Source organism: Helicoverpa armigera, chromosome 17 (genome assembly GCF_030705265.1).
Source record: "Helicoverpa armigera isolate CAAS_96S chromosome 17, ASM3070526v1, whole genome shotgun sequence".
Taxonomy (NCBI): Eukaryota; Metazoa; Arthropoda; class Insecta; order Lepidoptera; family Noctuidae; genus Helicoverpa; species Helicoverpa armigera.
In genome coordinates this window covers 4,711,408-4,738,764 of record NC_087136.1, presented here as the reverse complement: position 1 = coordinate 4,738,764, position 27,357 = coordinate 4,711,408, and the positions used below count along the sequence as shown (strand labels likewise).

At 35.8% G+C, this 27,357-nt stretch overlaps 2 protein-coding genes across 2 annotated transcripts in view; one reads left to right on the top strand and one right to left on the bottom strand.

Moving 5' to 3' along the window:
• Positions 1-27,357, bottom strand: part of LOC110373826 (elongation factor-like GTPase 1) — a 113,999-nt gene that overhangs the window by 16,978 nt on the left and 69,664 nt on the right. The gene's annotated exons all lie outside the window — the stretch shown is intronic.
• On the top strand, positions 2,379-15,541 carry LOC110373830 (protein giant-lens). The gene is made up of 4 exons (XM_021331203.3): positions 2,379-2,747; positions 12,657-12,781; positions 13,664-13,931; positions 14,125-15,541. The coding sequence occupies exons 1-4, from the start codon at positions 2,556-2,558 to the stop codon at positions 14,371-14,373; spliced, it is 834 nt and encodes a 277-aa protein (XP_021186878.1). The 5' UTR covers positions 2,379-2,555; the 3' UTR covers positions 14,374-15,541.

The following is a 27,357-nucleotide window of genomic DNA, read 5'->3' as shown; positions in this document are numbered from 1 at the left end:
AGTGCAATATCATAACAAGCATGTTTACAATGAAAGGTAAGCAGTTATGGACCTGAAAATTAAGCAAGTACATGTCTACATAATTTTAGCGCGCGGAGTAAATATTAGGCACCAAGTTAGAATGAGTTCAGACTTCAAACTGTGGCAGAGAAACCAAGAGAATTCTGTGCTACAATACCTATATTATAACTACAGTATACGATATAAAAAGGGAGAGGATCCCTCAGAACCTTCATTCTTGTTGCTGTATGAAAGAATGAAAAGGTTCTGATTTGAAGTTCATCATATGGCATATACATACAATGTAAGCTTCGTAGGCGAAAACATTGATTCAAGATACAGATACCGTAGCTATTTAGGCCTTGATTAGCGTAGATCTATTATTGTAATTTCGACGTAGGCTTTTTGTAGGCTGTGTTAGTAACTTCGACATACATATGGTTTCAGTTCGAATCAGATGATTTGTTTAATGCAGATAACAACTTCTTTGTTTCTATTCTTATTCAAATATAGTTTCCAATATTCTTATACAATTCAATCGTTGAACAATTTGGGACGAAAACTAGAAAATTGACAGTCTTCTAATACCTACTAAAAAGTCTAAGTTTGTTTAGTTAAAATATCAAGATATTTTATAGCTATATACTTATGAAATGCGGGTGAAATAATGTCAGATTGTATATTTTAATTCGCATTAGATATATCTACACATATGTGTTATTAACAAGTTTTCTCAGAGCTCGATGTTATTGCTTGCTGACGTTAATCCACCTTCCTAAGTTTCTAAACCTAACATCTTATACGTTCTCGCATCTTTAAGGAAGTTTACCGTTAACTGGTAGATTTTAACTTTTTGTATCTATTCTACCCTAACCTACATCAAAATTATTATTTTTTTAATTTCTTAGGTAACCATGTTACTTGAAAAAGTATTTCTTCATTTAACCATATCATTGGAAATCACTGCTACGCTGAACAGAAGTTAATCCCAAGTTAACGTTCGCCTAGTAAGCATTTATTACGTACAGAATAAAAAGGCGCTTGACCACGTGCCACCATATACACATACATACATATAGTATTTCCCGATACTCATATAACTTGATATAAACAACACATATATACAATCGGCAGGTAGGTACGTATAGTACTATAGCGACTGTGTCCATTCATAAGAAGCGGTTCATTCATGCCGCGACGACGGTGAATGGGAGCGAGAGGGACGGAGCACATAAGGTCGCGTTACACTGACAATGGATTCTTTTTGAATTCTCATGAATGAGTTGAAATCCTGTTCTACGAATACATGAATGAGTTTGTTTTGTTTTAAAACAATTGAATATGCACGATGGTAGCAACGGCTTTTGTTGATCGAGTGGGCATTACGGCATTACGGGAAGCCAGGTTTCCCCCTGTTACGGTAATCACCCGAATTATCTGTTGTCCTTCAAGTAGTTTCATTGAAATAGGATTACTTAAAGGAGGCTTTGTTTTTTAAATTGTAAAACCACTTGAAAAGGTTGAGATGCTTTGAAAAGCCGATGAGTACTGTCAGTTCTGTATTATTTCAGTATTTGGAATTTTAGTCTCGGGGGAGAAATAATATTAATGTTAGGTTCATATTTTCTTTGAAACTTATTAGTAAATATCACACAGTAAATTACTAACTGAAAATAGGTAATTAAGATACTCGTACATAACCATTTAATTTTCCCTGAAAACATTTTTGATCAATCACACTTGATTTGACATAAAACCTATCTTTTTTCATTGAATCTCTATCTGTGAACACACCCTTGCCATCAGAGCAACAAGATTGTGTAAAAAAAACATCGTCGGTAGGAAGTCAAGCCGTCGCAACCGAACACTCTTGATCCTCGAGGGTATTTCAAATAATATATTTTATTACGTCACTTTTACGATAACGACATCGAAATTTGACACTTAGGACCATTTGAATAGTTGGGATTTATTAAGTGCCTATTTAAAACTCGTATCGTCGAATTGTTACCGATACCTCTCAGAACGACGCTTTTTATTAAGTTGATTAAAAAATAAATTATTTTTCGAGGAATTGCCTTTGAGGAGAACTTGGAAACGTATAAAATATTTGGTCCTTTCATACATAAATTCAATCTTAATAATCAGGTAAACAAGCAATATTTTCTAAAAATTAATTAATCGTACATTCTTCGTTGTAAAACTGACGTAATCTTTATGATGTTAAAGCTAACAGAAAAAAATCATACGAAAAAAAAAACATGTTAAAAGAAATGTTCCGCGCCAAATTGACAGGAAAGCTTCAAGAATCAAGTCATACTGGTCGTAGTCGGAGGTGGTTATACCGGGCGCGTAGGCTAAGTCGTACCTGCCTCGGCGCGCTTGCCGCCAGTCCGAGCTTGCCCGAGCACAGCGCGACACAGCGCACGCGACCCGAACACGCACGAACACCGAATATCGAACACCGTTCAAAATTCGAACATTTTAAAACAATTCGAACGTTACTACTGACAGTTACATTTTATTTGTGTGTATTTTTGTAAGTGGAAAGGAACATGCATGTGTTTACCGCCTTGCTTTTGGTGTGGGCACTCTGCGGAGTTCGTGGTGTGATAAGAACACCGTTGGAGGCGTTCAGGCCCTCAGGAGAAATACACTTGAGGAGGCCCGATAAGCTGCCGTTTTTGCCGCACAAGAGAATACCAGTGCCTTCGAAAAGCGATGTCAAGATATTGTACCAGACTGGGGTGAGTGTTATCATATCACTATGATTGCTTTGCGAAAAATTTCGGTTTAAGTTACAGTAAGACTTATTTCCACGAGTGTAATTTTAATTCAAAACTTGATTAAGACACTGAAAGTTCACAACAAGTAACCGCTTTGTGACTACGCTGGCATTGACTCTTTGGGAGTCAACCTTCAAAAAATCAAGATTGTCGCACGAATGAGTATTAACACTGCTGTTTAAAGTTAAGCAATCACTTAATAAACGAAATATGGACTAGTTTAAGAAATTGGCGCCAAAACGTGAATGAGGCGAGATGGTATATGTAGTGTGATGATATTAACAGATGTTTACGATATAAGATAACTAGGTTCGAACAAAGTGAATGCCTTATTGGATCATTGTTGTGTTGTTTAATATTTAAACGTCAGAGTCGTGACGATTGTCACGAACGGTTCGGAGGAAATCATTACTTGTTTTTGAAATTCTTAATACAATATTCATGTTTCTTCATGCTGTAAATAGGACATGAACTGAAAGAATGAAAATGTCGCCATGTCAGAGACAGAATGGTAAATTTATTCTTCGTTTTCTTTTCTTCTGTGAAAAGTATGCAAATACTCATGGTATGCAACAACTAGCAATGATTCTTATGATCAGTAAATAAAATAATTGATAAGCATAAAATATTTCGATATAAGAACATATAGTATAGGTATGTAATATTATATGAGTAGCATAACATACGTATATATCGCGATAGATGACGCAGTGCCATGTGACAAGATAATTACAAGATTCCACGAAGGGTTCCACCCAACAATTAGACCAATTAAAACCGACAAATAGCACAAGTATGTCGGCCATATTAAATTTTATAAACACGGTGAGACCCCATGACTAAACCATTACCAAGAAATCATAAATAAAAATAATGCGGAAAAAACACATTTACATCAACGGATACACCATCAAATATAAATCTCTTAAATTTTTCATGCGATATTAATGTCAGAAACCAGTACGTATCACAATAAATACGGCCGTAAGCCAATAAAATAAAAGCAGTTCCGGATGTCAAGTCTCGTCAGTTAAATTTAAAAAACAACGATAATCATTATTATATCTAATTTAAAAGTCGATTCAAGAAGATAATCACTCTAACCTAGGTCCGTAATTACGTTTGCTCAATAATAGATTTAAAAGATCGATTCGTTACCTGGAATTTGAACTGTATGAATCGTGAAATAAAATTCAAATTGTGAATCGTCTTGAGTATTTTTAAAATGGAATTATAAAATGGGAGCGTTGCGCGGTTGCGTAGGCGCACGCGTAACACCGGTGGCGGCAGGTGTTCATTCACTCATTCTTATCTTGACAGCTTCGATGACTTACGGGCCGAGCCTCGGTCCTGGCCCGTGTGTGCTATTTGGTATAAAAAATATGTTTTTTTATGTCATTGCCTTTAAGCCCATTCGTAACGGTAACCGTTTTTTCGATCGTTCGTCTCTTTAAACGATGGAATTTAAAGTTATCTTCTCGTTTATTCATATTTCGTTTTATGGGAGGGCTTAAATCTTGACAGATATACGAGTATAAGGCGGCGCGGCGTGCTATTTTTTTATGTTTTCTTCAGCAAAAAACTGCAGCTTTGCCATTGTGCAGGTTTGAGATGCAGCAGTGTTAGGAGTAATCAACCGTTTAGTCTCACAGCGGGTGACAAAGTGCCGACTGGTAAATAATAGTTCGAGTTTAGTGCTCCCAACATTTGAATAACAAAACTACGAGTGTCTGTGATCTGCCGACGTGACACACCTCTTGAATCCCGCGCGGGCCACTTTGAACATCTCATTGATAACATCTGAATAGATTCATTACATGTAATGTGACATTAAGAAATGCAAACGTATTCAAAGCTTGGGTCTTTTGACATCGGATTTGTTTGTAACAACACGTGCTATGAAAGGTGGGAGAGATATGGATGATGCTATTTTCCAAACTGCAACATAGGTATATAGTAAGTTGAAACATGCGGATATAAATCATCATCCTCACTTGCGAGATGACAGGAGACAAGGCTCTCGGCGCAATTTGTAAGTGCTAAAGGAAGCCGCTCAACCATAGGGGGATAATTTTACTTCAGACTAATATCGCGGTAACCAAACTAACAGAATTGAATAATAGCTTTACACTTGTGCAATTTGTCTCACCGTACGAATCAATTGTCGCCTTACTGGCTTTAGTGATTGGCATTTTCCTTGAAGGTAGTTACTAATATTACTTAGCATTTATAACTTGTGACTTACGGTTATGTAAATAAAGTTAAATGAAGGAAGTGAATAATCGAGAAGTACTGAATATCTTGCAACTATTAATTTTATAAGGGAAGTTACATCAGTTTTGAGAAGTATGTTTATATGTTTCCAGATATGAACTGGGGGTTTGGGAAACTTGTCTTAATACTTGTTAACATTGTCTAGGACAGTTGTGTTCTATGAAAATCGTCTTAAATTGACGTAAAGTGAAGTGACCACAGTTTGCATGTAAACATCTAATCAGCCTCACATCGGGTGTCGTGTTATATTGACCTGAATTGTTCTTGCACGAAAACAATATTCCTAACTATTTGATCAACAAACTATCAGACCATCAAAAAGCTCTAATAAATAAGAGTAGGAGGATACATTTACTGCCGAGGGGTTGTTCTGTAGTATGACACATAGTATGATTACGACGAAAAGGGTAGTAAATATTGTGACAGCAAAATGACTCATATTTAACTGCGGAGAAAATATGACATCATAAGCATTAATATATTAAGGCATATTAAATTTCCTAAAGTCGATAAAAAAATATTTGTTTCAAAGGGATTTATTTAATACTGGAAAATCCAATATCTGTTTTATTATAAGAATTGGTAACATCAATATGTGAATTAGAACCGTTGCGATAGGTATCGCCAAAAATTCAGACGTCATCGATGTTGCTAAGGATATTGCCAGCTTACTAGCATCATCAATCATTATTAAAACATTATTAGATGACGGCCTCGGGTGCCGCCCCGTTTTTGTGCTCTATCACAATTTTTCATTACACAATAGATGTTTCCGTGTAGGTGTGAAATAGGGTCACACGGAAGGTATTGCGAAAATCATTCAACTTCTTTCTGAGGTACACCGAAGATGGAATATTACTAACTACGTATTCCATATTGCACAATACTTTACCGGTGTTTTGCTGATTACATGCCGAATTTAACTGAATCAGACGCAATTATTATTTTATTTATCCAAAACTGCAGTTAATTAAGGTTATAAAAACCCGAACCATTAACTGAACAATGTTGCTGATAACTGAAGGCGCCACAGTATTTACGTATAAAGACAAGACTAACTAAACGAAATACCTGACACATATTTAAAAAGTCATAAAAACTTCGCATAAAAAGATCCTAATCAGCCAGTATATTGTTTATGGTCGGTTTTTTACATTATGCTTTTAATTGTCTGGCGCCATTTGATTAGTTAATTGCTTTATGATAATGCCAAATTCGTAAAGGATGCTTAGATTAGCTGCAAAAAGACGACTAGATATTTTATTAGTGTTTGTTTAAGAGTGTCGAGGTTAGGAGCTGGTGGTTCAGTAACAGGCTTAGGGGTCAATTAATGAAGGTTTGCTGTGCTTCTCGCAGCCATTCTATGGATGGGTGCTTAGTCAAATGATAGTCGGCTAGTGTCTAGGAAGAAAGACCACCAACATTATTGTTGTTACCCAGTATTAGAGTAGGGTTGATTATAGCATTTTATTAAACGGGTAGTCAAGATAGGAAGAGGCTTGGCAATTTTTGCTTTATGCCTTTTTATAAAGACTTCATTCAAAGGTGTTAAGACTAGCTAAAGTCAAACATAAACCAAGAACAAGAAATGTATAAAAGAAAACTATAAAATTAAATGGAAACATTTATGTAAATGAAAACACATTGCTTTAGCATAATTAAACGATGAGTGTCAATGACGTCTCGATGAAACTGGAGACACTGATGTTATTAACTAGATCCTTAATGAAGACGTCAATAATTGTTTTAACTACAGATTTTATGAAAGAAAAAAGTTAAAAACTATGTAGAATGTAGATAACCGAAATCACTTTTGAATAGCATAAAGATGTTTCAAAAAGGTTATAATGAAAAAGCCAACTTCGTATGGCAAGGTCTTTATTAAATGCAAAGGACACAGGATATCCATCACGCGTCGAAGCGGACGTAACGGGAATAAAGCTCACGCCTCACAGTAAAAGTTTTGCACGTATTCATATTTAAATGACAATGATACTGCAAATGCAGTACTAGAACATACAGGCAAGAATAATGATGAAATAGATGGAAACGATAATCTGACTGATGCTGATGAAGTTAATGTAAAGAAGATCCCTAAAATCAGTGAAGTTGTCTTCAAAATAAAATTGTAAGATAAAGTCATCGCACAAGCCGGATTTAAAGAAAAACAAAATCAATAGAAATAATGAGATAATTTACGCTTCGCTACGGCTGGGCTGGACAAAAAGCGTGGCAGTGGGACACGCGTCAACAAAGAAAACTGATGGTAAAAAATTACCTCGCCGGGACGCGGGTAAAGTAGAGATACAATGTTGGGAAAGTGACGGTTTAGAGTTTAATTTTGGGAGTGCATATCACTAGAGATGATTTTATATTTTTTCAAATCCGGAATACGATACCCAAATATTTTTTTCTAACGAGGTCAACAGATATAAGATAGGTTTTAAATTAATTCCTGCGATTTTGAGACCATCTGAGGTCTTTTTGCAATTTGCCATAATTCTCCAACAACGCTGCTGGTGCGTTAAGTAAAGCTGGTTCAAACAAAAATAATACCGTTCAAGAAAATACATATACATAACGAGATATAAATCAGAGGAAGATCATCATCCTCCGAGCCTTTTCCCAATCACGTTGGGGTTGGCTTCCAATCTAACCGGATTCAGCTGAGTACCTGTGCTTTACAAGAAGCGACTGCCTATCTGACCTCCTCAACCCAGTAACCCGGGCAACCCGATACCCCTTGGTTAGACTGGTGTCAGACTTTCTGGCTTCTGACTACCCGTAACGACTGCCAAGGATGTTCACTGGCAGAGGAAGATAGTAAATACAAAAATCAAGGCACACAATCCTGTGCACTCAGCACTAGGGATATTGTTGAAAAAAGACCAATAAGCTTGAGAGAGCCCGAGGCACCTGCGTTACGCCACAAAAACACTAAACACCCTCACCGCGACTCAAAAAATAAACACGGATCGAATCTTGTCAGTTTTTGTTTAGATTCAAGTTTTTATTCGACACCTCCGCTTTATTCGTAACCATTGGGCTGAAGAAAGTTAAATTAATGAAATTAAGATAATCGTTCAAAATTGTGTTGTGGTTGCGTGACGCACTTAAAAAATCAGCATCCTCTCTGTTAAAACAATATTCCTAAAAACATTGAGCTTTCGAAAATGAGAATTCATCTCCGTGGCCTAAAAAGAGATGCAAGGACAATCGGCCCTCAAGTCAAACACAAGACTCAAGTAGGCGACACTCGAGCGGGATTACCGTGGAAGACGAACTAGGCCCGGCTTCCGTCTCAAGGGGCGACCACGTGTGTCGTCAATGGACCGCTCCGGATGCCCTGGCCCACAATGGGGACGCCTGTATGCTTAGACATTATACCAACACCTCCAAACCAAAACGACGCAAGAGCACCTCTGACGTGGGCGGTTAAGACTTTTCGAAATGATGCAACCGTCGCGGATGTGTGATGTAGTTGTAATATGAGGAAGTTCATATGGGAGTCGCTTTTCAGTACTCTTTATAAGATGTTCCCCTTGAACAACGTTGTCTGCCAACGGAGGGTTATCATTCAGTTGAATACTTACATTAATTTTGTGAATGGAACTGATGCCATTGAAAATTAAGGCTTTTGAAATTTCAAGTCAAGCTAACAAAATTATGTGCATATTGTTAATCATAAATGTGGTTCGATTTAAATTTTCTTCGAATTAGATTACATTACAAAACATGTGGAAAAAAACTTGAAAACAGTCAGTAGTACAGTCACAATCGATTCCGTTTCTATTTACCACAACTTGTCCGTTTAAATTGTTTACATTCACGTAGGCATAATAACGTAGGAACATTATACAAGTTGTTTCATAACTGCCGGTGTCATTGGACACATATGTATGACAATGTGTATATACAAGCACGGTGACGATTAGAGGCGCGTGCGTTCATTCATTCATACTACATACTAACATTTCTGATACGTGAGCCGTTGATGTCTTTTAAACGCGGCGCTCGAACACGCCTTACGCTACGAAAATTCACGGCCTATGAATAATTTTATTTTTTAATTATGCGTTCATCTGATTTATGGCGTGTAGTAAAATTAAAATGGTACTATAATATGTATATAAATATTTTGATTATATGTGTTGGTTAAATGGCCGCGATTTATTGCTCAATAAAATGATTTTGGTAATTTAAATTAGTTTTATGGGCTCTTTATTTTTATGAGTTGATATTTTATTGAAAGTTCATTATTTAAATTATTCGATGTATATTCAGATTATTTTGCACAGTTAACGACTTCTGCGAACTGCTGATGTAACCTAATCATAAGTTAAAAGTAAATACAAGCAAGCCGCTCAGTAACCAATTAAAACCATACCATAGTTAATACATTTTAGCAGTCCACTAACAGCCAGTCCAAACTAATTACGAAAGTAATAAATAACATGTGACTGGCTATAGGTAATTACTCGGATTAGTAATTTCTCGGCTACCCGTGTTCCCGGAATGCCAGCATCCGGCCCGGTAGCCGCCGGCCAACAAATCGTTATTTATAATTTATTGAATATACACGCCGTTTCGGACGTGTAATTATCTGAAGATATTAATGTTACAGATACAATATTCGGGAGCGATTTTAACGGACGTTTTAAATTATGGCAGATGGAAGTCTGACTTGATTAGGGTCTTTTGAGATTTTATTTTTTTGTTTAGCTAAAAAACTAAGCAGAAACATGATGTATAACTGCCCTAATATTAACCTTATCCTGCTCCAATATATTAACGATCTCTGGTCCTTCGATCTTAAAAAGGACCAAAACATTAAATAATAGGTATACAAAATTAAATAACAGACAGGACCATAAGTTATTAAATTTAAATAACACGATGAATAATTTACGATGGGTCACTATTAACTTGTTTATATAATTTTGTCCCTCTAGCGGAGATTATGCGACGGTCGCCATCTCCCTAATTTTGATTTGAACAAAACATAATAATATTATGTATGGATTATATTTTGATTGAAATGGTTCCTTGATAACTTTTAGAGACTCCGCTTGCGAGAAAATCTCTTCTAAAGGGGTTCTTAATTTTGAATAGTCTCTTAAACAACGCAAATAAATCAATTAAGATTAAATAGTTACAAAACATGTCACCACATGCTAATCCAATCCATTTCACACACTCACTTTCCTTCAGCGGCCAACATCTGAAACTGAACACTAAAAACAAAGACGTACTAAACTTAACCCTCAACTAAGAGAGGCACAGGTATACTTAGAAGGTTGTGGAAGGTCGGGCGGTGGTAACAAATTATTTTATTAGTGTGGGCGAGGCACACGCCACCTGTTCTATGGACCGGATGACGCGTCCCCCGCGCCCCGCTCCCTGGCCGCTGGGAGTTAGGCAGTGGTTAGGTTACTGGCGAGCTAGCTGCGTCGGTAGGGTTAAACCTTGGGTAAAATTAAAAAAATGGAGTTGATTTGTGACTATAACTGCGGGTATAGATCCATGTTGCGCAAATGCATCCATGATATTTATTTATTTACTTAGAAAATGCTTTTTGCACACCTACTTAATGCCTTAGGCGTTTCATGACACCTATGTAATGATACCTACTTAAAGTAAAAAGTTATGTGTACGCCAAGGAAACGCTGTAAAAATTAGAGTTGAAAGTAATTGCAGAACTGAGTGAAAAACACGTGAAGTTTACTTAATAAATAGGCGTCTAAAACGTGCCAGTTTGATGTCAGATTGGAAAATTGGTAGAAGTAGCCTCATAAAAAGTAATGGAACTTATAACTTATGCTGTAACTTTAACGCGAGGTTTCTCGCTAATCGCTTATCGCTCCTCTTTTATAGCAGGACCTTTTAAAAAATCCTCCATAACATTTTGTACCTTAAGTAGCGGATTTAAAGTCACTTTATCCTTAACTCGATTTGTGGTTATTCTAACTTTAGAAAAGGAAGAAGACGATAAGTCCCTTGGAACTGTCGCCGTGAGCACCGTCTCAGATATCGTTTCCAAAAAATCTGCGACGAACATCCGACGGTTCCCGGGGCAAAACAAATGACTATTCTTTAGTATAATGCGCGAACGTGTATCGTTCACTAAATTAGCCACATGCGATCACTTAGCGATAATTTTGTCATACAAAATATCCTTATGCCATTTCCCGAGACATAGGACATTAATAAAACTTTTTAGTACAACGTAGTATTGTGTAGTTTTTGTTAGGCTTATTAGGAATTCAATGCAATGCGTCCGAAATGTAATTTTCTTACAACCGGCATTAGCATTCAGGGCGTCACCGAGACTCCGTTAAATAAAGGCAAGCTCTTGACGGTAAGTCAACAACCCATACATTGTGTCTATGCGTTTGTACTTTTTGTCTGTTACACAAAAGGGCTGTATCCGGTGTTTAGGAGATCCAACTGAGGCCGTTTCCGCGAAATCTATCGCAATACACAAGAAACGGGAAGCATATCCGGAACAACGAAAAAAATACTTACACACTTTTTTTTTGCAACTGTGCCCGAGTAGGGCTGTCCAAAATGTAAAACAGGAATTCCAAATACATTGTTTGACTTGAATTTTCAAATTATTGTCAAGGATTTAATAAGAAGGAACCGTTTCGCTTAAAATCATTCCTCAAAAAGATGCTAGAAATAAACGAAAAATCTAGGTACCTACTCTAGTTTCAAACATTATTACAAAGTTTCAAAGAAAGCAACCAGTGATAAGCTATAGTAATTATATTAAATACCTATGATTATTGCCTCAATAACAGGTGGTTATTCCCATAAAGCTACAATAACACAGCCGTAAATATCACCTCGGAATGGAGCGCAACTGTCCTAAAACAAAAAGCAAAAGCAATTAAAGCCATCCATCGGATGTCGACCGTTTCCAATTCAAGTAGTAATTTATAACAGGCAATAATAGCTTAATTACAGCTGTGAGCAGTAGCCCTGCCAGTCTTCGCAGAAAAAATGTTCCCACACCTAACAGGTTGCCGAATGGCACGTCTTCCGGTCGGAAGTACGACCGCTGGTCCTTTTGGACGCAAAAAAAGGACCAGAGCACATGTTCATATTGTGATTCCTACACAACGTTATGATTAACATCGATTTGGACTCGTTCATAATGTTTTTCATTATGTTCCACAAGCAGGTGTCTGGAACACCTTCCATATTTCCCACGCCAACTTCTTTTGTGATGATGATTGATTCTTTCAGAATTTACGTTCTGTTCCATGTGTCGAATTATACGAATGTACTGATTGATTTAGTGTGCGACGTGCGTTGAATGGTAAACAATGCACGCGAATTTGATGGGCTTCGTGCATACCGTACATTGTAAGCTGGTGAAATGATTGGGTCATGTTTGTGTCTGATTATTGCTGGTTTTGCATTATAGGAATCATGTTTATTGCTAAAGACAAGCAAGCTAACCTAACCTTTTACTGATGCTAATGTGTTCTCAGAATGCTGACTGAGATAATCGAAGACGTTTCTTAGAAACCTTTTCGACTTTAAAATCTTTGATACATTATACTCATAAAGGTTTTCCTTATATTCCAGGGTTCAGAGGACGACCTTCCAGATTGCAGGCCGCGGCAGGTGTGCAGTAAAGTCGACCTATATGATGCGACGCAGCCCTGGATCGAGAGGAAATGCCGTTGTTTGGGCCATAGACCCTGCTCTAGGTCAGTATTACGTTACTTAGATAAATATTTGGGCCATTATCCATGTGTACTTCGCTTTATTTTCTTTTGAAATCCTTTACGCCCACGTGTTTAATTCTTTTTCTTCTTGATCTCTTGTCTTGACCTTATTGTTATTTGATTGCATAAGTAGTTTAATTTTCTATAATTGTCTTAATATTCATAAGTTCATTGTTCAGTGCTATGCTGAGATATCACTGAAAATGATTGATAATATTTTTTTGATCTTCGTGGAATATTATCTAATTTGAATTAATAAGGGAAATTGGTGATTGCGAAATGATTATTCTCGCACTGACCCTTTAGAAAGGCAAATTATATTCAAATGTTGCTTCATTATTATTCCAACCTTTGACAGGGTTTCCCTTTTAAAGATCAAATTATAGTGAATGGATGACGCTCGAGGCCATTATTTAAACGTCCTTAGTTTTTGAGTATTAGGTTGTTTCTAACATATTATATGTTGTTCTTAAAGATTATTCTGCCTAAATGACGGTATTAAGTTAGGTGCGTCGTTTTTTTGACAATTGGTGATGAGATAAGAATCGATAAAAAATCTACAAAAGAACTAGACGTTCCATCGGATTATCCAAAATAAAAATCTTAGATTTTGTGATAGGTCAACTTAAAGCTTAAACAGACTTATTTGTCGACTTTCTAATCTTGTTGCTAAAAAGACTTACAGGATGACGAGACTATAAAGGAATTCCAATTTACTGTATAGCTAAAGTCATAATTATCCCTGAGTCATAATTTGCAGTTTCGTTAAGCTAAACCGCAACAGACTTAAAGTTAACCAGACCTATTAATTATTAGATTGGACATTTTTCATAGAATTCTAATTTATATGTTTTCTCATTACAGTGACCTCACAGGCGACGACAACCACACGTTAGCAGATAAGACGACGCTGTATAAAACCTGCGAGCCAGTTAAGCGTTTACCGAAATGCAAGTACTTCAAGGATGCAGCCTGGATCATCTATTCCTTCCCCGACAGCAATGCGACCCAGCAGATCGTCAACTGTCACTGTCCCAAGTTCTCAGTGACGTATCTATTGAAGAAACTGCCGTACACGACACCTAGCGGAGAACAGGGGAATCAATACCAGTTCGCGTGCTCGCCGCAGAGCGTGAGTAGTTTCGCTTTGTTACTTTCGTTTCTAGTTTGAGTTGGTTGCGTTAGATGGAGGCAGTAGTCTGTGTTCGTCCATTGCAGTAATTTTCTCTATAATTTTGAAGATAACTAAAGAAACAGAATACTTGAAGTAGCTTTTTATTAAATTGATATCAATAAATTACAATGTTGTCCTTGTTATTTTACAGAGGCTGCGTTGTTCAAGGAAGGAGCCATGCAAGCTATTCAGCGCGAGGCGGCGACACGAACAAATCGACGAGGTGAACGCGAACACAATTTGCCAATGCCCCCGGGGTCACACCTGCCCGAGGCATCACACGGAGACGGGGGTCCTCGCAGGCATCACGTACGCCGCCGAAGACATCCGCACTTACCATGGTTACTGCATGCCTGAGCCTCCTCCCGACGCCTACAGATTCGTGGGAGATAAGGATTGAATCAACCACAAACAACACCCCTCAACATTGTGTGATTCAGCTGGAAATGTACTTAAAACTGTACATTGAACGCGCTCCACAGCTTTCATGAGCACACAACGAAGTTTGCTTTGCTCATTACCTGTTTAGTACAAAAGTGTAAAGCATGTTTGGTTTTAAAAAGAATGAGTAATTTGTTAAATAATTTAAACGGCAGTGATGTCTGTATTTACGGTCTCGGATACCGAAACCGATTTTGGTCGTCGGATCGTACGCTAGTCCATGTGACACGATCAAATGAACGAGCAAAAATTAAGCTTCTAATTATAATGTACAACGATATTTTAGTGATAAATGCCCGGATACTGAAACTTCACTTAGCTTTAAGTCGTACTTAAGTCTTTTTAGAAAGGTACAATACACGTTAAATCATACCATGAGACAAGTACCGCTGAAAAATTAAGTGACGTTTGAGTATTCGGGCAACAAATACTGTAAATATCTTATTTAAGTACTTTGTATTACGCGCTGTTTTCTGTTATAATTGTGTAAATAATTTTTAGCATAAGTCGAATCATTCCAAACGTTTAGTTTAAATTATTATTTTTCATATTTTAATTATTTACTTGCCATACTTACGTAGTTTGTTGCGTTTGTTCCGAGTCTTCCATTCCAGTCAAGAAGACAACGTTATGTTCATTGTTTTGTTTATGTTAACAAATTGTATAATAATAATTTTTGTTATACGAAAACGAGTTATTTGATAGCCATATCTTAAGGTTGTAAGTTTTAATTTACATTTTAAATAACTTATAGAATTGGATTTTAGAATCGACTGATACCAGTTGTGAGTTGTGTTTGCAAATTCACATCACTACTAAGTGACCAATTGTTTTTATTTTCTAAAATAAATAAATGATAAGGTTTAATAAAGCATCTTACGGATTAATACCAGTGACAAAATGTTTTATAATATTATTGGCGAAAGTTTTCTCTAACTAGAGTTTTATTTAGGGAACTTCTAGAAGTGTTAATAACGCTGTATCTATGTAAATATGATAGAATGTTGGTGTTTGTAAAATGATACCTGTGAAGTGGTATGTCTTCCTTTATTTGTTTTATTATGTATAGGTATACAATAAGTTAAATTATTGAAAGAAAATGAATAAATGTTTCGATATCAATTTAATGCTTGTTTTGTTTGTAATCATCTAAGCATACAACTGTAGCCCGCACTGTTTGCATACATAGCCGTGCTTGGTTGAATTTCTAATATCTGAGTGCGGTTACTAATCAACTTGATAAGCGTAGGTAATCATTACTGGTGTATCTCTCCATGGTCTACCGGAACTATACTGATGAGCACGTGGATAAACATCAGTTATTAAAATAGACAAGACTTTTCTCACAGTTTTGAGATATTGTAGCTTTCAACTGTTTCGGGAAATTCAGCTACATTTATTTATACGCTTTTATTAGGTCGAGTGTATGTGTATGTCACTATGTAATTGACTCTAAGGTAACTGTAGGTATGTAGTTCTAGTGACAATATAATAATATGCTACTGTTGAACTGTTCTGATAATGGAGTCGGATAGTGTTAACTGGAACTTCGTTATGGAACGTCGTATCATAGCTGGTTGGACCTGTTAGAAAATTCTTGATGATTTTTATGTGGATTCAAACCAAGTGAGTTTTTCAAACTATTAATTTATGTCATCCTTCTTTGAAAACAACCCAACAAACAAACTACTCTTATAAAATTATATGTTTAAGGTCTAATTTCTTATAGTTGCTCTAAAATCGCTTTCATTATGTCAATGTTCCTTATTATGGCACAATATAAGAAGATTTGGCTAATATTACCTTTACTCTTATAATTTGGTTGGGTTAACCATAACAAGTCCAAATTACATGATTATAATAAGGATTGAAAATGTGTTATTCTCATAAGCGCATTTACAATGCTTTTAAGCCTTATAATATTCAAAACCTTATAAAAGCTTTTCATTTGGCTAATTGTTCTTATAATAGTAATGCATAAGCTAACTATGATACTTTTACACTCATAGGAGCATTTCATAAGATGTCTACCCAACAAACAATATTCTGCATTTTATATGGTCTTTACAAGAATGAATGCAATCCATAATCACTTACATAGTCATTAAAAAGGTTTTATTCTCTAGATGGTCATATTAAAATATTCTTATACCACTTCTACTGCTACGAGTATAATACTACAAAATGACAACCCGATACCAACAAATCACTTGAGGGTTCCGTCAATGATTTTATGGAAGATGACAATGAAGTACAGGAAATCAGTCAAGAAGAATATAACGGTGGTGGTAGTGAAGAAGACATAAATTGAGATCTTCTCCGTAAATACAACCATTGTGATAATACCTCAAATGTAATATAGCTAATATTAATACAGCTACGGAATGATGAAAGGAACCCTAACGGTAGATAAAATGGCGATAGCAGATGGAATAAATGTTGCCATTACAGAGCTTATAATCTTATAGATTTCTAATAGACGTTGTGAGAATGATATTACCCTTGTAAAAGCGTTATAAAAAACATGCCTTAATAATTATTCCCATTTTTACGTCAAAACTACTCAAATTCAAGGGCGCGTTGATATAATTACACTTTTTGTACCACATTTTATCATACGTTTGAATTCCCACACAGTTTTCTTAATAAACAAGCACAATATACTCTCGGATTCAGGTACACTAAAAAAAATAAATGAAATTAATCATGGTTCTTGTTTTCTTTAAAATACTCGTTGACGCTGCCAAACTGAAAAAATCACTCAACAAAACACTTGTTGCAGAATCTCAAACACTGATTTTAAGGCGAATAGCTATAAAATAGTATTTGTCTTGCCGCTATAAGTTTTACTCCCTTGTTGCTCGCCATTATAAAACATGTATAAGATTGGTTGGCTTTTTAAGAGCAAATCCTTTTGCTTTTATTAGTTTGACTCCCTTATCGCTTGCTATAATAAAGTACATATAAGAAAAAGAAGCTGACAATAAAGCAAATATAAGGGGGGTTTGAGGTTATTGTTCTTGTAATTTGTGCCCAAACGCACCCTTATTAGCGTTAATACGGCTCCTATAAGAAATTTATTTTTGGCATTTTTAGCCTCTATGAGAGGATTTTTTGTTTGTTGGGAAGACATAGAAGATGTATGTAGCTATACATTAAGCTAGTGAAGCATACCACAGCGGCATCACAAAGCAAGTAAATCACAATCGATCGTAGATATCAACGCGTGCGCAATGCAAGCGCGATAAAGCATTCTGACGTGCGAAACATGTGCTGAAATACGCAACGACTATACTAATAAGTTTTTTGTTAGGAGATTGTTCCGATAGAGGATAGTTGACATGCAACGTGCAATAGACAGTGCATCGAGATTTTCATCATTATTACGCATCAATTTACGAACAATTACGTCCGCGCGAATGCGCGTACGACGTGTTGTAGATGCGTTAAGACGAGTTCTTTGAGAGTGTTCTATGCTTGATTATGTATCTAGTTTGGTGTTTAGGTTCTTTTGTACTATAGATCACAGTTTTAATATAAGATAGGGATTCATTTGCATATTTACCTCCCTACTTTGAGTGTTTTTTTAACTATCGGGGGCATACTAAAGTATAAATTATCAGAGACACAGGATTAGTGGTCATCATTGGTCCTGGCTGAAAAAAGGTATTCAGAAACGTTGTATTATTTCAGTTAGTTGATCAAACCTGATGAAGCTTGATAAAGTAGATTAAAGGAAACCTGAAAATCATATAGATAAATAAACTAAATATAAAGAATCGCCATACAAGACATCACCCAAGCAAATTATGCTGAAGATTGTGAAAAGTGCCGGTGCCGCATAGACTACGTATAGCAATAAGTTAATGATCTGTGTCATTATCGCGTGATACCAAGACTTATGAGCGTAATCTTTCAAATGAAAACATTATTTATTTGAAATTAATACACAAAGCAAACAGACGATACCGGCAATATTTTACACAATAGTTAATCTTTGACTATCCAAGAACCAACAATAAAGGTTATAGCGGACCTCAAAAAAAGATGAATTCAAAAATTCACTTTATACGTAACATTGCTGTACAGAGAACAATATCCATATTTTTCTTCACAAAAACTGCAAAGAAAACAGTAATATTTTTTTATTCTAAAAACTGCGGATACTCTGTTATCATTTCGCAATCAAAAACGTGACTATGACAGATTAGTCGCCTACTCTTTACAAAACGGCACTTTGCACTCATATTTTCTTTGAATTACGTATTAATCGTCAACGGAATCGACACACATTTTGCTAATAAAGATCCAATCATACTTTTTACGGCGTCAAAGTAACTGGTCACGATTTAGTTTATCTTAAGCGAATAAATAGCTGGAGAAATGGTGTTACGTGTTAGCAAAATTACGTCTAACACTAAAATGTCTGGAAATTGTCGAAGCTGCGAGTAAAGTAAGGAAATTGTAGGAGCTAGCGTGGATATCGATAAAAGTACATTTGGTTCAACTTTTTCTTTGTATGTCGGGTATTGTAAATTAGGATAATTGATTAACAAGAAAAAGGTTAAATTAGAATCATGATACCGTAAAATAACCCATCTGGGTCACTAGACAATTGTGACTACGCGAACATCGTGTCAAAAATATTTTCCTGTTTTTGTCCAACATTAGATCTTTATTGAACAAACTGTGGGAAATAAGCTGAAAATGGCAACTATAATATCTGTGATGTACAGTTAATCGACTGGGTTAGTACAAGATGGCTCACCGAATAGGCTCGCACCATGGAGTGTGGCTAATCAGAGATTACGATATAATAACGTAACAAATGGCTCGGGAAAAAGCTCGCCTTATTCCACTAATTCGCAATATAAATGAGTTTTTTTTTAACGCGTAAAAACGCATTCAATGTAGGTCCCACTTCGTTAATGAGTAAAAACTATGTCTTATCAATTCATCTGGGGTAAACAACGACTTTGTTAGTAGAATTTAATGGCTATGTTCTTAAAAAGTACCTTAGGTATTTTAACAAACTCTTTTCTTAGCACCAACTAGCGAACTCATATGTAGCAGGCATTATCATAAAGCCAGCTTCGAAATAATAACTTAATACGAACTTATGCTATAATGAAATAATTCGTGCTATTGAAGACTTTTGCATATGTATCTTGATATTACAGACAGACATAATTGATTCTAAACTTTTTTCTCGGATTATGGACTTTTAATGTCCTACGTCCTCTGCGTAAACGAAATTAAAGGGCAAAGCAAATTTCAAATAATTGATGCTGATTCTACAGTACTCCCTTTCATTACATATAAAAAGAACACTGAAAATTGGTCACGTATGCTTGTAATGTGCAATCGCTTTTCATGCGTAAATAAATAAAAAGCAAATATATGGGACCAATTGAGAACCTCCCTTAAGAGCGTGTACGCTCGGCGCGCGATGTCAACTTTAGGTAATTCAACGCAAAAAACCGCGCAGACTAGCGTCGCGGCTGTGTGCGTGCCTATCATACTTCACGTATAGTCACACAAACCATTTTGATCCTTTCGAGTGAAATTGGTAGAACAAAAAATATATTATTTAGTAAATAGTTAATAGCGGGAAAATAGTGTAAGTCTATGGATGTCTAAAATATAAAAGCATGAAAATAAGTCGTTAATACTTACACTCTTTTGCAAAAAAATCGGGCACCTATGAAAACTTTGGTTTTGAGGACTTTCTGTATATTACATACAATTTTCAACAGTACTAAATAGTCGACTGATGATTAATGACAATGTTAAGAGTTTCTGTATTTTAACCGATTTCAAAAAAAGAAAGGAGGAGGTTTCAATTAGATTGTTTTGTGATTGTTCTCAATTTGATTGTTCTCGATTTCTCAAAGACGCCTGGACCGATTTGAAAAATTGATTGTTTATATGAATGGTCCAGTCCATCCAGACCGAAAAATTGTGGTCAAATAACAACAATTGCCGGAAAGCCAAATATTGGTGAAGAGCTTGGGTTTACCATTGCAAATAAAGTTTTAAGTTATCCATCCTATATGCTTCAAAAGTTATTCGAGATCAAAAGTCAAAATTTGGGTACATCCAAAATGAAAAAAAAAAAAATTATAGCTCGATTGGTAACAGACATCTGCAACAAGTGATTTCTAGCCTAAGGAGTCCGCCATATTGGATTTAGACTCGCGACACATTTTTTTTCGAGTTATTCATAGCAAGCCCTTTCATTTGATACCCATATCGTAGGAATGCATTAAAAACATTTTTTTTCCATCTTGGGTATACCGCCATATTGGATATAGAATCATACATTGTCATTAAAACTGAACATTCAAACAAAATTTCAACTCAATCGATAAAAAAAATATGCTTCAAAATTGAGCTTTAAATAAAATAGTAATGTATTAAGATTTGTTGGTCGCGCTTGAAATGTACTCTATTCTCGGTATCCACGGCAGAGGTTATTCACCCTACGCGATGCGACGGAGCGACACGTCCTCTCTCTGTGAAGCCTTGCGGCGGTCTGGTTTGAGTTGACTCGCGTGCAGCGTTTTATAGTAGTTTTTAAATAATTTATAAAAAAATAAAAACGAGAGATTAAATTATAATTTAAAGTTTATGTTTTAAAGAAAGAGTTATATTACTATAGTAAATAATTGTTATATTAAATTAAGTAAGATAGATAGGTAAAAAAAGCTTTTGAAATTCACAATTTTTCACATTGTAAAAATATTTTTTTCTGAAAGATAGAGACCTAAATCAAAAAATGTTTTCAACTAACTATAGGTATGGGGATTTCGTCTATGAGTAAAAAAATAAATATGATTAGATTTGCCACTGTTTTCACATGAATTTAAGCTTCGAAATAGACGCTGAACGGGAATTTTATAAAACATCTGTTACGTTATAGGGGTTTTAAGTATTTAAACTACACAAATTGAAATTTTTGTTCAATTAACTATAGAGACAGTGAAATTATCTTGCGTTATTAAAAAATAACATAGTTATAGGATAAGTAGTTACTGAGAAACAGTGGTTTGAAAAGTACCATTTTAGGCCAAATGGCGCGCGGTTGACGTACACGCTCTTAAAAGACCAATAAAATGGCAAAATGTAAAATGACGAAGTTTTCTATTTTCTGGTTTCTAAATTGACATTTCATCGTTAGAAGGGTGACGAATTGAAGCCCTTTCTTTGATTAGTTTCGTAATACCGGTTTCGAGAGATTTCTTATTGGACAGCAACTGGTTAATTGTTAGGGAAAAATCATCGCTTACGGTTATATAAGATACTAGCTTTTGCCCGCGGCTTCGCTCCCGTCAACTGACTTCTCTATTTTACCCTATTTTTTACTTTACCCTTCTCTTGACAATAACAAACACAACAAAAAAAATTTTATATTATAGATAATTATATTTATATTCTGAAGAGATGTAGCTTAGCCACAAATAAATGTTCGATACTAGCTAAGTACTAAGTATTTCAATGTTGCAATGGTCTTTGGTTGACAACGAGTTAAGTTTAGCTTTATTGTTTCACACCTCATTTAAGTCCTGTTGCATAATATGCAGCAAACATTGCAATAATGACAAAAACGTGCTCTCCACACATTTCAAAGGAGGTTTAAGATGTAAAGTCAATTATAATTGGGCACAAGTAGTGATAGGGCGAGCCCATTTGCAATTTCCATCGCCTTGTTATCACCTTGGCGGGGAACCACACATTTTAATTAAGTGTTACGCTTCGTACAAGTTAACAACAACATACTACTTTGACTTAATTCTAGGAATAGAATTTACGACCAGCAATACTCTATAGGTGTGCTAATGCATTATTTTTATTACCGTTTCTTGTACCAGATGACATTAATATAACAAGATTACACCTTGAGGTCAGTAGGCAAACACTTAGTAACGTATTGTGCTCTTTACGCCATTATTATTGACTTTTTCCTAATCCTTACCCCACATTCAGTAAGTAAAAGCCTAATCATCTAGTAAATCATGTCATTTCTAGTACACTAATCGAATTTCTCACTCACACAATCAGTGTTATTCTGTTCATGTCACGACCGAAGTTTTTTGTTGAAAGTGAAAATAGGTAGACTTGGTTTTGGGTTACATTTCTGTGTGAATCCATCATTTCGCCATACGAGCTAAGTTATAATATCCTTGATGGGCCGTGAAAGTTGCAACAATGTTGTGGTATTACTAAGTGCCTTACGTACATCATTATATTAAGTTTTTAACGCTAATCTTGTTCTTTATTCTTTTTCTACATTTATGATATAATTTTTTCAGATTACTGCTTGTGGTTTTCGAAATAGCTCTTTGTGGTACGAAAGCGATATTTAGTGCGGATGCAATTATTATACAACTAGTTATTTCACATAGTTTATGTAATATTGCACGCATATTATTCAGGAGGAGTTTTCAAAGGTTTTCTAATGAAGGAATTTGGAGAGAGTTTGGTCATGTCTACAATACACTGAAGATCTTGTTATAGTCTCTGAAACTGAAAAAGTCATTAAATTTAAACGCCAAAACCACTTTACAATTAAAACTAAATTGCTATGTCGAAGCCAAGCCCAATGAGATCCAATTACATTGAGGCATGTTACTTGAACATTATTATCTTTGTAGCACACGCCCTTAATTCTTCCACAGCATATTCCTACCCATGTCTTATTGCGCAGAGTAATTGAATAGCGAATAGGCTCACTCGTGACCAGAGTAACGTCAGCCACACAAATAAGACGACAAACTAAAGTCGTGAAGCTTTAGTGCACATTCACAAACATAACATAAATAAGCGAACACGATGGACATCGAATATACACTCGAATAACTTTCCTGAAGATATTGTACCAGGTTTAACGGTCTTTGAGGTAATATAAGAAAATGGGCGTTCGTATGGCGCAGCTGCCTTGGATCTGGGGTCAAATGCGATGTTAGGAGCATAGCCCTAATAAATAAAAGGTCTTAAGACTCTACAATGTACTTAAAATGGTTAAACGAAGCATAAACTGGATTAAAGTACAAAGTACATATTACTTACAAAACATGTTCGTAGCATGCAGTTTTTGCAAAATATGCACTGCCTTTTCTACAATTGCAACTTACAGAAAATAATCAGTAATGGCGACGCCGGACGTAAATTATTTTCTGCCTAGATAGGTATTGAGACTAGACCTCTGCCCGCAACCGCAGACGAACATTTTGTCTACGTTTACCATCTCGCTGCAGTCTAAAAAGGCTAGGCTGGAAGTAACGGTCAGCGAATTAGCCCATGTTTGGGCCAAGTATTTCCACGAGTCTGACTACCATTACACAAATCAGGACATCTCGAGTTTAAAGGTGACAATGTCAAGAGAAGGGCCTTAATTATTCAACTACGAAGAAATTCCGTTGTTAGTTTACCTAAGCTGGCTAGAGACAGCCATTTCAATTAGCCAGGTGTTGTTTATGGAACGATAAAATCTAAGCAACCCGATAATAAGTAACATTTCAGCCAATAAATCCTGGTAAATTGATTCTTTCGCGAAATTTATACCTTCTATAATTTGAGATTTACAAGGAACCTTTGCGAAATTGAAGTCTGGAACCCGACACTTATTGCCGGCGGCTTTACCTAGGCGTGCCTTCTGTACAGCCCTTAATCTACGGAGCTGACTGTACGCATCCCAGTGGCCAGCAATCATTAGGGGCGACCACCCGTGAATCTATTTCGTTTCGTAGCGTCATCCAGAGTCAGGAACTAAAGTTTTTCCATCTAAAGCGAATGGTTGGTTAGTCGGCGCGTTTTAATGACGGCTCGGTGGAGCGAAGATGTGAATGTGAATAGACTGGCGGAAATGTAAGACTCCTGTTTGTTCGGGAAAACAGTGTTTATATTAATTTAGCTGCTAAAGACACAATTTTAACTTCAACCGGTTATTAAAACAGTAATTTGAATAGGTAGATAAATAAGTCTGTTTTGTGCATGTTATTAAAAAGCTATCACCGTTTCAATTTATTCCATCCTGCACTTGGAGGGTCTCTAGAAACGTCAATTTTGTCTGTGCAGAATTTCACTGAAGTTGTAGCAAGCCTACTATTAGTTGGTGGTTGTACACGAGTCTGCTTACAACGTTGTCACTCGATCAATTCGTGTTAATGTGTCGAGATGGTCCCACGGGCTGGCTGCCTGTCACACCGACCGCGTTCCACTGCTTAATTATAGTGCGTACAATAAATTTTCACTCTTGCAACTTAGTCAGCATACAAATTGTAATGTCAGTCTAGATAGTAATACTGATAGCGTTTATGATTCGTACTCCAGGGTAAGATTTGATTTCATCAAGTCTTTCACGAAAACTAATAAAAAAAACGAAATAATAAAATTCTATACATTTCTCTTTTGCATAAAATAAAATTAATCCAAAACAAACTTCGACACTTTATTGGAAGTAAACTTTAACAATAGCAATCTAATGAAATAACCGATGACAAATTCTCTGTAATAAAATTCCATTTAACTACTGAAAGAGTAATTCCGAGAATCTTTTAAGCTTTTATTAAGTTATTGTACGTAACCGTATCCAATGCTTACTACTTAAAGTTACGCAATTGGAAAGTTCATCGTTTGTTTATTTTCACATCAGTGGATATGTTTTACGTAAACAATCTAACGTCAATCAGGGGTTCGCGGTAACTCGCAACTATAAATATAATCATCAAACAGTAATTACGGGCAACTCCTTGATAATGACTTCAATAACATACAGGTGTGGACTCAGGAAGATAGAGTAAATTGGTTGTGGAACTAACGGATAATATGGCATATAAGTGACAGCTTTTTATAGTTTCGTCTTCCACATAATGACAAATAAACATCATCATGATAGTTAAGCGTTGGTTGATTAACTGTTGTATACGTCGCAGGCAATTTGTATGATATGTCGTTACAAACGGCTTCGGCTTTTTATTAACATGAAGCGTAATACAAATTGCTGAAGGAAAAATTTCAGTGTACCTATTCGATCGAAGGTGTCGATGCAAACGTGATAGTTGTTACGTACCTCATAATATTGATCATAATTCATACATTCTAACCTGAACTTTCTTCACCAAATACGGACTCAAATCTACAACAATACAACCTCTAATCAGTTCCGCGAAACCAAGTCCGTCCCTGTTCAGGAATAAAATAAAAGTGTTTTCTACGTTCGCACCATTACGCTATGGCTGGCATCATTATGTTCAGTTAGCCCCGTAGCCATTGATTATTGTGCTGAGAATGGACCTGTGTGACTTTAGCGCAACTAACTAATAGCGGGAAATAGATACCAGTTTCAAGAGATGATATGCGAATATTATGCGGTAATGTGAAAAGTTTAACTAGTTGGTAATCCCGGTTCTCTTTGCAAACCAAATAAAATTACACCGTATTAAAAAAAAAAAAATTTGGAAACCCGTCAGTATAATCATAACAAGCTCAATTTTTTGGTCCCACATACATAGGTCGGTAGGTACGTACGCTACGCATATTCTTAGCCAAAACCATGCAGCTGAACACAGCCTAACATTTAATTGTCCCCAATTAAAATAACTTTAACACCGTTATGCTTATTCCGTCTTATCTAAACCATATCATTCCTGCGATCACTTTTACAACGCTAAAATAAATGTTACTGCTATAACAAGGACGAGAGCAATCTCTTGGCATTTTATACATTGGAACGCAAGTGCAAGTACGTACATTGGGTATGAACGTACGTATATATAGTGCGTTCATGAATAATTGGCGAAAGATATTTTCACAGGAGATTTGATAAGAGATAGTAAGAATTGAATGTAACGTGAGAGCTTAATGCTACTGTAAACGGGAGCAGGGAAGTGTGTTTGACTGCTTAATTGATTTTTGTGATACAACGTTGCATAAAGGGGAATTATTTTTACTTTGTCACCATTTAATTTAAAAAATATCAATATTTTTCAGAACCTAAGTATTGCTCAAACGATATACCCTAATGTTTAAATGATGCCCCATTTATATGTAGGGTCTAACGTTTTATTACCTAAGAAAGAGTATATATTCTAACTAAGGCATTAGTTCTTTTCTCAAGGTAGCGCGAGATGCTAAAAATAGATATTTTTAATATCGCGAATTGACCTCTCCGAATTTTCTTCAAAGTTTCTAACAGGACTGTCTTACTTTTTAAAATAAACATCAAAGCATTTCACTTAGTTCCTAACTGCATCAATATTGAACACACGCGGTGGCCGCTAGAAGACCTATGTGAACGTGTAAGTCATTTAAACATCAGATAACAATAGTGCATATTTTGTTTAAAGGATGTTAGGTTACTAACGCTACAATAACCCTATTTTATTCAGTACCTGATTGTTAATGCAATTAGCATTACACGTGGGACGCATAAATAGAAACAATTATTGAAATATCTTGCGACAAACATTTAACAAATCACTATATGAAAACATAATCGAATTTCATATTCGTAATTTTGACAATTCGAAAGCTTCTACATTTGGTGGAAGAAAAATTGGGTCATGCTAACCTACTTTAAAAAAAATGGCATCACGTCGAAAAGTGAATCTTCAAACAGACATAATCAAACACTAAAAGTTTTCATAAAAGCTTCTTATAAAAAACCCTATATAAAATATGCTGACTGTATAAATTTTCACCTTTCCAGCTGTTCCTATTCGTATACAGGAGAAAGAGAGAGTTATAAACGTTTCTCCAACATTCGCGAATGGGCATGCAAATGCGAATGACATACTGGCTTGAGACATAGCACGAGTGCGCGATATTTGACGCGCAAGTCATGTGTAGCTTCGAAAGGATAAACATGTGAACTGATGACTGGTCATTAATTGGAATTCGGTAATTTTTTTACTCCAAATTCTAGGTCATTTACCATATCTCC